Source organism: Convolutriloba macropyga, chromosome 3 (assembly GCF_964194025.1).
Source record: "Convolutriloba macropyga chromosome 3, txConMacr16.3, whole genome shotgun sequence".
NCBI lineage: Eukaryota > Metazoa > Xenacoelomorpha > Acoela > Convolutidae > Convolutriloba > Convolutriloba macropyga.
The window spans coordinates 32,909,836-32,924,854 of record NC_134470.1 but is presented as its reverse complement, the minus strand read 5'-3'; the positions used below and the strand labels follow the sequence as shown (position 1 = coordinate 32,924,854).

General features: G+C 39.3%; 1 protein-coding gene across 1 annotated transcript in view; it reads left to right on the top strand.

Moving 5' to 3' along the window:
- LOC142336610 (uncharacterized) overlaps positions 1 to 15,019 on the top strand; it is a 64,937-nt gene that overhangs the window by 31,777 nt on the left and 18,141 nt on the right. Inside the window, exons 4-6 of the mRNA XM_075385521.1 lie at positions 4,361 to 4,515; positions 14,132 to 14,320; positions 14,735 to 14,972. Of these exons, the coding sequence (XP_075241636.1) occupies positions 4,361 to 4,515; positions 14,132 to 14,320; positions 14,735 to 14,972 (582 nt within the window). The remainder of the gene's footprint in view (positions 1 to 4,360; positions 4,516 to 14,131; positions 14,321 to 14,734; positions 14,973 to 15,019) is intronic.

The following is a 15,019-nucleotide window of genomic DNA, read 5'->3' as shown; positions in this document are numbered from 1 at the left end:
ACGAACTTCACAGAGTTGAGGAAAAGGCTGCAGAACTTTCATGAGAGCACGGTGGAGAGACACAAGGGACAAAGTGGTTCAGTGGCACTGGCAGTGAAGCGTGACTTCGAGAAGGGACCCAGAGAAAGGAAACTGCTTTGTGTGTGGGATCCCTGGACACTTTGACAAGGACAGCAGGAAGAAGGAGACAGCACAATGCAGCAAGTGTGGTGAGAAGGTTCACCTAGACAGGGCATGCAAGAGACAAAGAGATGGAGGCAAACGTTAGTCAGTGGCAATGGGTCCAACATTGGCTACACCAGACGAGGAATAATGGGCAGCTCTTACCCAGTGGAAGACAGCAGGCATGTTAGTGGACAGTGGTTGTACAGATCACATAGTGACGAACATCGATGAGTTCCTGGACTTTGTGCCCATTCAATCAGTGGTCAGAAATCCCAACGGAGAGGCTTCCAGAGTGGTGGGCAGAGGCTGTGTGAGGATCAGCATACCCTCAAACAAAGGGGAATTCCAATGCGAACTCAAAAATGTTCTGTGTGTGCCGGACTATTCTTCAAACCTCCTATCAGTCTCAAGATGCACGGAGTGGGGACATAGCTTCACTTTCGAGAGAGGAAACAGCTGCATGAAACTTCAGAAGGGAACTCGGGTAAAACTAACACAAGAAAATAATTTGTTTTACTTACCCTGCAGCGTTCTAGAATTCAAGATGAGTTCCAACAGCGTGAAACTTGACAGTGCAAGGAAGTGGCACAGACGATTGGGTCATTTGAATCAAGCGGATGTGGTCAGGAGTGCACCAGAGACAGTGCGGGAACTCGATGATGTATGCAATGTGTGTGCATTGGCCAAGATCACAAAGACTCCAGTACCAAGAGTGGCAGAGACCCAAGCAGAAGAGAAGCTGGAGAGGGTGTTCACAGACGTGATGGGACCTTTCAGAGTAGAGTCACTGTCAGGGTTCCGGTTCGGCATAGTGTTTGCAGACCAGTACACGAAGTTTGTGTAAGTGGACTCGCTTAAGGCAAAGAGTGAAGCACTGGCCAGCCTGAAGAAATTTGTTCTCAGTGTGGGGACGCCCAAGAAGCTGAGGCAAGAAAATGCGAAGGAGTTTCTCTCAGAGCAGTTCAAGACGTACTGCATAGATGCAGGCATTCTACAGGAAAAGACCGTACCAGAGACGCCACAACAGAATGGGTTAGCTGAGAGGTGAAACAGGACACTGCTGGAGATGGCAAGATGTTTGCTCATTGACTCAGGACTTCCCAGGATAATGTGGGGAGCAGCAATTCTTCACGCAGCAAGGATCAGAAACTTGGTTGTGAGACGAGGAGAATAAAAATGCCCAGCAGAGCTGATGAGAGGTATAAAACCTAAGCTTTCAATTAGTAAATTATCTATTTTTGGTTGCACAGTCTTCATGAGGAAGAGGGACAGAGAAGTCAGCAAACTTGAACCCAAGGCACTGGAAGGAAAGTTTGTGGGTTACACTGAAGGAGAAAACGGATACCTGGTGTACATACCCAACACACGCAAGGTGATGGCACTTCGAGATGTGATCATCAAGGAGTCTGAAGTGGGTTCAATCCCTGACAACAAAGAAACGACTGACCTACTGGATGATGGGTCGGAACTGGGAATCTGGCACCCAGATGATGGTCATCAAGATGATGACAACAGAGAACGACAGGACACATCTACTGCAATAAAGGAGGAGTGGCATGACGCAGGGAGCGTGAATACTCAAGAAACAACACTGAGACAAGAGGCCTCGGATGTTGGAGAAACAGCACTAGATGAAGGATCTATTGCAACAAGAGGGAGTCACAGAGACTCAGAGTCACTGGAAGACAGTGACACAGAAGACTTCTCACAGTTAGAGACAGTTGGCTTCAATGAAGATGCAATGGAACACGCGGACAGAGCAGAGCCCAGACGAGGGACACGAGCATGAAATGTTCCGCAATTTTTTGGAGAAGTCAGGACCCATCTTGCTGTGACTGAGGGCGACTATGTGGAAACCAAAACAGTCTACGAAGCCAAGCAATGTGACGGTTGGGACCAGTGGCACCGGGCAATGAAGGACGAGGTCAAGGCACTCCAAGACAACAAGACTTGGAACCTAGTGAGACCACTCACAGACAGGGACGTCATACCGGGCAAATGGGTCTACAAAGTGAAATTGGGACCCAGTGGTCAAGTGGACAAATACAAAGCGCGCTATGTGGCGAAAGGCTTCAAACAAGTGAAAGGACTGGACTACTTTGAGACTTTTGCGCCTACCTGTAAGCCAGAGACATTCAGGATTCTACTTCAGCTATCAGCAAAGCAGGGCCATGTGATGCACCAATTTGATGTCAAGACTGCTTTCCTGAACTCACCAATCGAGGAAGAAGTGTATCTGGAACAGCCAAAGGAGTTTGTAAAACGCAGATCAGATGGGGAGAAGTTAGTATGTCGACTAAATAAATCAATTTATGGTTTGAAACAGGCTGCTAACAACTGGTACAAAGATCTGGCAAACTTCCTACTGAGACAGGGGTTCACCAGAAGCAGGAACGATCACTGCTTGTTTGCAAGATCAGAGGCAGAGGATCACACCTTCATCTTGGTCCGGGTTGACGACATCATAGTAGCATCAAGAAGTATGACAGTGGTCTCTGATGTCAAGAAGGCACCAGAAGCAACCTTTCACATGGAAGACAGAGGGAGACTACACTGGTTTCTGGGTCTAAGAATCAGACGAGAAGAGGGCAAAGTCACAGTCGACCAAGAACGCTACATAGAGACAATGCTTGAGCGGTTTCAAATGGATCAATGCAAACCCTCAAGAACTCCAGCTGATCTGAATTTGAAACTTCAGACAGCACAGAACAGAGACGAAGAAGTGGACCAGAGGATCTACAGAAGCTTGGTTGAATCACTTCTGTATCTGGCCAAACAGACGAGGCCAGACATCATGTTCACAGTCAACATTCTGTCCAGACACATGAATGCACCTACCAATCAACACTGGATCTGCGGAAAACGACTTCTGCGATATCTTCAAGGTTCAAAAGGTTTAAAATTTACTTACACAAAAGAGGCTAGTTATGATTTAGTGGGGGAAAGTGATGCAGACTGGTCTGGAGACGTGAACGACAGAAAATCAACAACGGGCTATTACTTCAAGCTCAACGGACGTGCTCTTTCTTCATCAGAAGCAGAATATCAGGGCATGGCAGCAGCAGTTCAGGAAGCACTCTACCTGAAACAACTTCTAGAGGATTTTGCCATCCAACAGAAACGTCCAATAGCAAATGGAGAGGACAACCAAAGTTGTATCAGACTTTGCCAAAACCCAGTCATGCACAAAAGGAGCAAGCACATCGAAACAAAGTGACTTACCAGATTAGAAAGACAAGCAATATGACTTCGATCAAAGAAATTATATAAATGAATCGTCAAGAAATGGTGCTGAGAATCAATATTCTGTTCAAATTGGTGAATCTAGATAGCTATTATTAGAGTTAGATTAAGTGAAGTAAAATCTTCCCAGCATGTATTAAATGATGATGATATCTCCGGAAGTAAGAATGAATTCTTAGAAAAGTGCAAATGCATTCCATTTATGGTTCCCTTTGCGACTGATTTGCAGAAGCAAACCATATTGGGTAACTTTTGCGACCCCCACTATAAATCACGGTGCTAAGATTAGTTTTGTATCTTGACTTTTTCACACTGATAATGGGTATATATACAGCTGATTTTTGAGTCCTTTTTCATCCCCAAATTCAAATCACCATCTTGATCTAATAATCAGATCTCTCCTGTAAATCTCTAAATTCTTCTGTAAAATATCATTTTGTTATTCTCTCATTTTTTGAGAAATTAATTCTTTTACTTAGTTAAAAACGCTTTTTATTCCGCTTGCGAAAGTCCATAACCCAACACTAACTTTAGTTTTAAAATGATCTTTTCACTAGCTCATACGCTTTAGTATGTCCAGAAAGATTCAAACGGTAGTTTAATAACTGTTCTTTTATTTATTTTACTATTATAGTTCCCAGAGGTTATCTTAACCATTCCTCTCATATGAAATGTTCTAGTTTTGTATATACAGATGATTTTTTATGTTTAAAGCCAAACATAGCGGCAAAAGCGCCATACCGACGTTAAAAACAGAGCATACCAAACATTTCTTGCAAAATGGTTGTCGTATTGGTTCCGTCTGCTGAACTAGGGAAAGACTACATGCTTGAAACCAAGTTTGTATTCTCTGACAGAAAGGGTAAATACGCAGCACCGTAAACTTTAGGTGCCGCCAGAGTGAAAAGCCCACAAAGTTTAATTTTTTGACAAACTTTTTATTTTGTTCCAGCTTGCTCATCAACGGTTTCAAACACAGTCAAGATCCAACAAGTTGGCCTTATCGAGTTGACATCCTGGAGACGACGCTATCGTTCAGATTCTCAGTTGAGGTTTCCAAATATGGACAGACTGCTACAAGTGCGGATGTATTTTGGAGTGCACCAGGTAAATTTATTTATCGGAAACGTCTTTTTCATTCAAAAACAATTTCTAATCCAATGTACAGCTGTATCTCTAACTAAGGTTGCGAAAACAGCTTGGACATTGTTCGTTTTTTTGGCTTCATCTTTTAATCCTATACAAAAAAGTGTCGTAAAGTTTGAAATTTAGTTGGGAAGTTCCATATTTAGCACTGCGTTCCCGTAATTTTTGCAAAAACGCACACTTTTCCGAAGCTCCTGGCCCACTTCTAAAAACTTGGCCATAATTTATTATCAGATTATTATTAATTAAATTTTCAAGAGCGGTTAATAGGCGGAAAGCAGCGAAATAAGCAGAAAAACATAGAAGCCTCATGAAGCTTCTATGTTTTTCTGCTTATTTCGCTGATTTCCACTTATTAACTGCACTTGAAAATTTAATTTATGATAATTTGATAATAATTTAACGAGAACCGCAATATAAATTTGGCGTTGAGTTGTTGCTTGAACTGTTTTATTTGTCGTATTTGACGTAACGTTGATCGCCAATAAACAGGCCCCATTAATCGATTTTCTATCTACAATTTGGACCATCAATTACAAATTTGTTAACTACACGTATTAATTCATAAGTGTTTCGTGCATTTGCTTTTTGTGGAAAGGGCTTAAGTTTTCTAATGGACCGAATACCGTACGTATTTTTATTTACGCAACATTAATTTCACAAAATTCTCGGAAATTTCAATCGTTCTCATTACATCCGTTTTTATATCGTGATCTTGGATTCGTTTTTGCATGCTTCTACAATAGAAAAGAGCCCAGTTAAAGACATTTTAAAATTTATTGAGCAGTAGGGATGACAAAAAAAAATTATAAACGACCATTACTGTAACTCAAAAAAACAAAGAGGCTCGGTAATGTGCGTTATCACATAATGTACTGACTCCGCTCATCCACGTTCTGATTTAACTGTCTACCAAATGAGCAAGAGATAGAAAACTTTCCAAAAGTTCACATACCGTTCAACAAACTTCAAGTGAAAACAATAATGCTGGATTAGAGAGCCGATGAGACCTGCCTTTTACGAGAGTACTGGACAAGCAAAACATAAAAATCAAATAATAGCAAACATTAAATACTACCAAAACTCAATGTCTATTTAAAAAAACATATAAACACAGAAAAATGGAAACACATAAAATGTGAAATAAAAAAAATCTGTATTCCATTAGATAACATATGAGAGCTGTCAATAATGAGACTCGGTAACAGTTCGAAAAAGAAGAATAAAAATTCCAATTTCGAAATTAGGTTTCTATTTTTGAAAAAAAACAAATTCAAAATCACTTAAACGAATACCTATCAAATCGACATGTTAAGAAGCATAGTTTATACCTCATTGGAATCATATCAGACCTGTTATTCTCCATAATAAGTCATACGACCACCTTTTGAAAAAAAACCTTTGTAAATATTGAACCTTGGTTCACTAAAAAGTGGAGGCGACCTGTCGTTACAGAAACCAAGCCACAATAGTGACAGAAATAAGATAAAATTGCAAAACTCAAACAACAAAAATGCTCTTAAAACAAAAATGAGTTAAATTGCAAGAAATCGGGAAGTCACTTGTGCGCAATATTAAGAAGACTGAGTCAAAAGCTGGTGAAGCTTTTAAAATTGTACGACATTGAAAACAATTGAAATATTAAGTTGTTTTTTTTTTGCTCAATGCTACCCAAGTTAAGACCTCGACTTACAAAAAGAACGGAAAATGCCTATGAAAAGAGCCTGTTTAGCCCAAAATGCCTAAGAAAAGTCTTTTTTTTTTGCCCCATGTAAAAAAACCTTTGCTCGACTTTAACAGAGAGCTCGACTACGTATTTTTTTTTCAAAATGGAGCCCCCCACAAGACTATTTTCATAAGACAAGTTCTTATCCTGCAGGGTAGTGTTGTTGATGTTGTTGAACTACGGCTGCTGGTTTCAAGATACTTCGTATAAAGATTGTCGTTAAGGTTTTCCTGAATGAGAATCTGTCTGCATACGATAGATTTTTTGTCGAAATTAAGAAAGGAATAGAACGAATATCATCGGAATACATTTTCTCTGGTGATTTTTTTTGCCTTTCTTTATAGACGGTCAATTTTTTTCCGAAAGGTCACCGCCCGGGTTGAGGTGTCACCGTCATTCAATGCAAAATTATGTAAGATAAGCGGTGAAGGCGGAAAATAAAAGTAAGACAAGCAGTGAATAGTGTGAAATTACATAAATCAGGCGGTGTATACGGTCAAAAAAACCTCTATCGCCTTGTAGCGGTGAAATTACATAATTTCAGCGCTGAAAATAGCGGCGACATTTCATAAATTGAGCGCTTGAAAAAAGTGTCCAAATTATGTAAGATAAGCGGTGTGTGGCACGGTTGTACCGTTTTCAGTAAATTTGTACTTAATTATTTTAAGATTGTCCTTGTCCTAGTAAAAGTCATTTCTATCCATATTTCACATCAGTATATTTTACCACCGACTAAAAAGTCAGCTTTTCAGTTTTGATCATACTTCCCATTTTGTTAATATTCATTCGCTAAACTTAATTCTTGAAAAACAGTTGTTCTCAATCTTCTCAGTTTTACAGCAGAAAAACCCTATCAAGATTCGAAAAGGAATTCCACGTCATCACAATAGAGCTGCATTTGTAGCATTATTCCAGATTAAAACTAAAAGCGGTAATCCAACGATTAAGTAATATATTGGATTCGCGCCTCGAATCCAATTTCAATAAACTACAACACATTCGTGGCTCGATTACATACCTCCACAGCGAGAGGTATCACATCGCGCAGTCAGAAGTCAAAGAACGTGCCCTTCTTGGAATCGAACCCTTTTGGGCGAAACCAACTTTAGAACCACCCTTAAGATGGGAACGCTGGCAGATATTGTTGAAACTGGCCATCCTGACAAAAGAGGGTTTTTCAATCGATGCTCTTTGTGAAGATCCACCGGACAAAGTCACTTTTCCTCGCAAACCCATTTAAGAAGATAATGTAGAAAATAGTACGGCTAAGAGTGAAAGAGAACGAAAAACTCGGAAAGAACAACTCAAGAATGCATGGCTAAATAGATGTCAGAAAATAGAACTCGCAGGGATATTGTGCGGCGAAAAACCCTGGAAGTTTTCCGACAACAAAACTTGTTTTCTGACTTATCGTAGTCTCGGGTTGGAAGGACGTCGAATATTTGGTTCCAAAGAACCAAATATCCAAATTGATCGGCTAACTACGAAAGATCTTTGGGAGAGTCTAGATCAGGTATATACAAAGCAGCGAATTAAAACTTTAAACCGTTATGCCTTCTTAACCAGGAAAAAATTAAAAGGAGAACCCGTCAAAAAGTTCTATGGTTGTCTCCCTGAACTGTCTTTGAACTGCGACCTAGGAAGTCACGAAGAATCCATCATTCTGGATGTTTTCAAAGCAAAAATGCGAGACGGTGAGATTCAAAAAGAGTTGCTAAAAGAAACGAGAACGGCTAAGAACGCTTTAGAAGTAGCCATGAATATTGAGATTGGCATACAGAACCAGTTGAAGATATCTGAAACCGCCACACATCAGACTACAAGTGAAATCACAATTATATCTATAAACAACCTACAAGGTTCTTGGAACAGATCGGGACCTTCAACGAATAATTTGGTGAAACCTACAATTTGTCCCAATTGTGGCTATGGGTGGTCGGCTGCTCATCGACAAAACTGTCCTGCTCGTGGGAAGAATTGCAAAAACTGAGGAATTTTCAATCATTTTGCAGAAGTGTGTAGAAAACCTAAACAACCATTTAAGCCGAAACCCAGAGTGAACAATGTTGATGATTCTATTTCCGTGACAGCAACGGTGAGTACTTCAGCAACAGTCGGAGAGCAAATTAACCATATTGATAGATTGCTCCAAAAACATATTGTCTACGATGCAAATTACGATTCGGATTACGACAACTATGATGACAATTGTGTTGCAACCATCAATAACAACACTAGAGAAGTGGAGCCAGTGAATTTAAACAGTCGCATTGGGAAAACCAGCACAAAAGCTTTAGTGGATTCTGGAAGCGTTTGCACTATATTTAATAAAAATCTCGCGACTGCTGTAGTGTCGGATTGTAAAGAATGCTTTTGGGTACAATCACCAGAGATGCACGAACTCAAAACTTTCTCGAACGATTTAATCAAAACTATCGGAGTGATCAAGACTTCAGTCAAATGTAAGGATTGGGTAGCTACGGGTGTTAATGTGACAGTAGTGGAAGATGGCCATAGACCTATAATTGGACGAGATCTTTTCCCACAACTTGGTCTTTCGCTCACTCAAACAAAACAAGTCGCAAATGCTGATCAAAATCAATGTTTAATCAAGAAACAGATAGCATTTGATTTTCCATGTCTAATCTCAAGAATTGGTAAATCATTAAAACATTCAGTTAAATCTATGTTTCGTAAAGACTTTACGCCTATACACCGAAAAGGCCGTAGGGTCCTAATTAATTTGCAACCCTTAGTTAATGACGAACTTAAAAAACACACTATAAAATTAAACAGTTGTTCAGATAAAAATTTCATATCACTTAATTTAGACCCGGAAACAGCTAGGCATTGCAACTTTAATATATTTAGTGGCGAGGGTACTGGTACATACCTCTTCATTACAGGATTTTACGGATTAACTGACATGCCAGCAGCATTCCAAAAAGTAATGGACTACACACTAGTCGGATTAGATAATACTCATTGTTTCTTAGATGATATTATAATCATCAGCCCCAGCTATAAAGAAGATCATTTTAAGTTTTTTATAAATGTTTGAAAAAATTTGACGACGATAATTTGCGAATGATTTTACCTAAATGTCATTTCGCTATAACCAAAATAGAATGGTTAGGTCATAAATTTACTCAATCAGAAATCGCACCACTTGAAACAAAAACAACAGCAATTTTAAATTTAACAGCACCTAAAAATTTAAAACAATTACGACCATTCAGAGGTTCTGTTCATTATTTAAGTAAATTCATCCCTATTCTGTCTCAATTATGCCATCCACATCGACCAATGCCTAAAAAGAATACAAAATTTGTTTGGACTGATGAACTCGAAACTCATTTTCAATCAATTAAAAATAAAGTCGGAAGCGCAATAGAGAGGACACATTATAATCCACAATTGGAAATCCGAATGAAATGCGATGCATCTAGAGCTGGATTAGGAGCAGCCTTAGAACGGCCTTCACCAACAGGTTGGCATACAGTTGCTTTCGCGTCTCGTTTCCTCAACTCAAATGAGGAACGTTACAGTATCAATGAACAAGAATTATTAAGGGTTGTGTGGTCCGTAGAATATTTTAAATATTATTTATTCGGCAAATCATTCACAATCATCACAGATCATCGAGCACTACTTTCAATTATGAAAGAACACTGGTCTAACAAATCATATAATAGTCGTTTAACCCTTTGGTTAGATCGACTCTTACACTTTGACTTTCATTTTGAACATATACCAGGCGCAAAAATGGGGCTGGTAGATTACCTTTCTCGCCAACCAAATCAAGAAGCAAAAGATACAAACAAATACGATGAAAAATTTGTGGTAATAACAATTACCCCAATTCGTGACGCTATTGCAGCAATTTATGTAAATACCACATAGCAAAACTGCCAATCACAGCACTTTTGCAGCGTCAATCACACACATTCCACACGTGCCTCACATCCTCACTCAACAAACTATTCCAATTTGCTTTCTGCCATTAATCGTAATACAAGTCAGTTGCTTCTTGATAATACTGCAAACGCAGCAAAAATCCACTCTAGATCTAATCTGAAAACAAACGCAACACAAATAAACTCAAACTCTAACCCAATAATGAGCAGCCCGAAGTCAAATCCTGAAACTCCTCCCACCCACAGTAGGGTAACTTTCCAGTCAACGCCGAATTTGGCAGTTAGTTCAACCCACTCTTCTAATGATGGACAAACCTCGCGGAATTTCGAACAATGAAAAGAAGAAATATTTGAAAACAATCTCAATCAATTGTTCACTAAATGGTTCTTAGCAGTACTAACGAGCAAGGATGCAGTGTTAAGAAGTGAGAGACTGCATTCTACAAAACGACGCCCAAAGATGCACGGAGGTGAATCCCTATCTCTTTTCCTTTTGGAGGGATTTGAATGTTGGGTCAGGCTGCGTATGCGTCGACGAACGTGTGGCAATACCACATTCAATTTAGGGCGCCGTACTAGAATTCTCCACCTCACCCACCTTGTCAGCTGGGGTATGATTAGCTTAAGCAGTATGCATTCTGGCCACACATGCATCGAGAGATCCTTAATAAGGCTGCACAGTGCTAACCTTGTACTGATATTGGTAAGAACCTCAAACCCGTCCTTTCAGCTTCGAAATGGCAAACTTTATTAAATTGTTTCAAACCTAATGAAGAAATACAAATTGACTTCGGAGGTCCTATTACGAATGAATAAGATCAAAATATACATTTTCTCGCATGTATTGACCATTTTTCTAAATACCCTACAGTAGAAGTTTGTTGATAAAGGTAATGGACCCAATGTAATTAAATTTCTGGATGAAAATATTCAAATACATGGTGTTCCCCGAAACATTAGATTAGATCAAGCACGTTGTTTAATTGGATATAAATTAAAGAATTTCTGTAAACAACATATTTTTATCATTATCACTGCTCCTGCTAACGATCATAGAGCTATTGGATTAGTGGAGCATTTGATACAAACAATTAAAAGGCGCCTAAACTGAATGAAATTAGACAATAGAAATAAAACAATTACAATTAAAGAAGCAATAAAGTCAATAGTATATCAATTACGCATATGTAAACAAAGGCAACAAACGTAACACCTTTCCGAGCACATTTTGGAAGAAAGCCAAACACACCACTAAGTAATATTTGCACATTACCCAAGTCGTCAAATTTGTCATATGAAAACATTCTACACCACTTTTTAGACGCTGATACAGTTCCCATGGAGGACTATCTCGATGACAATGGCTGGTTAACTGGTGGCCGCAGTGCAGTGACATCCTTGTTGAGGAGGCTATGCAAAAAGCCCTAGTTGACGCAGGCCGCAGGTACAATGGGGACAAAAATAAATCCATCTCAAGATTTATTTTGCACTCCAAGTTGAATAACCCCATACTGCGGTCAGAGCGACCTTTGGACCTCAAGTTAGCCCAAAGGGTTTCAAAACGGTCAAAGAAGGACCTACGAGGACTCTGGGAAACGTTTGCTGCAGGTAGCACTCTTCTGAGAACCTCGCCAACAACCACTGTCATCAAGGAACCTGGATTTCCTGAAGTTAAAGTCAGAAACAGCGACATTGCTATGTTCGGGACTCGACTCGTGCAGAGCGCAACACCGACCTTTGGCAGTATGCTCGGCGACGTCTTCTCCCTATTGATAAGACGACTGAGGAAGAGATTGCTCGGCACACAAAATACTTAGAGAAAAAGTATCGGGGAGAATTCAAGATAAGACATCGCCCAACTCAGTCTGACGTTGCTTATGGGATCTCATCCGCAAATAGCAACATTTCGAAAGCTATGTCCTCCCGAAAGCCCGAAAAGCCTCAAGTGGGGAGAAATCGCTCTCGTCAATCATCTGTTACACTTAACACCTCCAATGCCTGGTCAGTTGCTGCGTCATCAGTCACCTCGTCCACCACCTCTCCTTCAACGTCCAAATCGAAACAAACCAGAAAGGCTCCGGACTATTTCGGCTTCGAGAGTTCTGTATGTTCCGTAAGCGACAACGATTCCGTTTCTGTGCCAAAACGGCACAAACCCACCAATCTCGTAATTGAGACTGTAATTCAAGAAGAAGTGCTTCAACCACCTGTACTCGATACATCTTTTGAATTGCCAGTAGTCAGTCCTCCAGCAGCTCCACCGATCGGTACTTGGTCCCCGGAGGAATATGATTACGATGACTATGCAAGAGAGATTAGTATGAGCGTCTTTGAAATCTGCAAAAAACTGTCATTCAAAACTGAGTAATTTCATGCAATCATTTAATTTTAGTTTACATTGTTCATACACTGTCATTTGTTAACTGTAATCTGTTTAAATTAGTCAATAATGGAATTGTGCCACAATTGCGCAAAATTTTCTGTTTCATGTCGGCCTATATTTGTAAACTGAACTGGTTTACAATTGTTAAATTAAAATTGGAAATTTAGCACAGTGCGCTTAATTTATTGAAATTTAGGGGATTCGCATCTCAATTGTGCAATAATTTACGTTTCATACTTAATTTTTAATGTAAACGCAACAGATTTCCATTACTTTTAATTTACCTTGCATAGTCTTCTCGCGTCCTGTGCACTCAATCTGTTGGATTGTTATTATTCAAGTTTATTTTAAATTACTTTCTATAATAACCAGTACATATGTTATTAATATTTTAAATTTTACACTTATGCAGTTTAAAATTTGTCGAAGACGTGGATATGTGGTAAGGTTGTACCATATTCAGTTAATTTGTACCTAATTATTTTAAGATTGTCCTTGTCCTAGTAAAAGTCATTTCTAACCATATTTCCCATCAGTATATTTTACCAACGACTAAAAATCAGGTTTTCAGTTTTGATCACACTTCCCATTTTGTTAATATTCATTCGCTAAACTTAATTCTTGAAGTTCAGTTGTTCTCAATCTTCTCAGTTTTACAGCAGAAAAATCCTATCAAGGTTCGAAAAGGAATTCCACGTCATCACAATAGAGCTGCATTTGTAGCGCTATTACAGAATAAAACTAAAAGCGGTAATCCGACGATTAAGTAATACATTTGATTCGCGCCTCTAATCCAATTTCAATAATCTACAACACTTTCGTGGTTCGATTACATACCTCCACAGCAAGAGGTATCACACGGTGAATGCGATGCAATTACATAACTTCACCGCTTTACTTAGTCGTGAACCTACATGTGTTCACCGATTAGAAAAAAGTTTTTAAATTTGTCTGAGAACAGCACAAAATGCGGTGAAATTACATGAATTCGCCGCTTAACTTAGTGCTGAAATAATATAAATTCACCGCTTAGAAAACGCTTCAAATTTTCTTTTGTTCTACGAAGTTATGATACATTTATTAAAAGACGCACGTAAAATTTACCCACGAAAAATTATACTTCTCTTTGAAACTTTTTTTAAGCGGTTAATTTATTTGATTTCACCACTAGAAAAAGCGCTGAACTTACAAAGTCACCAGAATTCACCGCTAAAATTTGTAATTTCACCGCTAATCTTACAAAAATTCAACTCGTATGTTTTACAAAGAGTAGAGTGATTTTGGTTTAAACTCAAAAAAAAGCTAGTGAGAAGTGGTGCAGTGATGCAGTACTTACATAATTTTACCGCATTCACCGCATTTCAACGCAAAATTATTCACAAAAATTGCGGTGAAAAAAAGCAACATGTCACCGCTGATCTTACATACTTTTCCAACTTTTTCTCGACCCGGGAGTTTTGGAGGTGTTCTGGAAATGTCTACTTTCGGTCTCGACTTTTAAGAAAACCTAAAACGGGGTTACTTATTCTCCCTTTAACTAGAGTTTTTCAGAACTAACAACACTGCGGTCGACCACACTGGCTCCTTTTGCGTGTCCTGTACCCAAAGCACCTAATCATGTGGGATACAGTTCTGTTGACAACTCAACAATCCTCATTACGTGGACAGCACCTGGTGGTCAAATAAGTGATTCCCAGTTTGATTACAAGTTTGAGGTTAACGATTCGCAAGCTCAGCTTGGTAAGTCATTTTTCATAACATTTCAAGGGCCATATATATTATATCGCAAACATATCCCCCTGTCGAAGCTTAAAAAAATAGTCTAGGCCCCGATTATTATTTCTGCAAAAGGACTAGCAGGGGTTCAATTCCAAGAATCATCAGAATTTTCCAAGGTGAAATTGAGGAAGGTGAATTGAGTAGAACCCACTTTCGACCGCAATGTTTTGTCGTGCCAGGCACCTGCACAGTAGTTATAGACGGAATAGTTAAAGACTTCGGCGCCATTCACTGGCGAAAAGAAATTAAAAATTGGGTAAAGATTGGAGACGCCTTTGAATTTCAAGCAAAATTCGAGGGCAGTAATAGTGCCGATGAAATAGGGAACTATGATGAAATAGGAGTGATATTAGCCCCAATTGTTGGTACTTTCAGAACAAAATATCACAGTGACGCATTTTACCCGGCATGGAGATTTTTTACCTCTCACACACTACCAGTTCTATGTTCGGTCATCCCTGTATTGTCACGAGAGTGCACAGACAACACACTCAGAGTGGGTCGAAGTAGATGTATACACACCACCCTCGAAACCTTTGCTAGTTATAGTGGACAGTAGATGGAACTATGCTGTGCTGGATGTGTACAATTCGGAGTTATACGACTCGATCAGGTAAAAAATTTTTTAAAGAAAAAAACTTCGTTTTTTTGCAGGGGTAT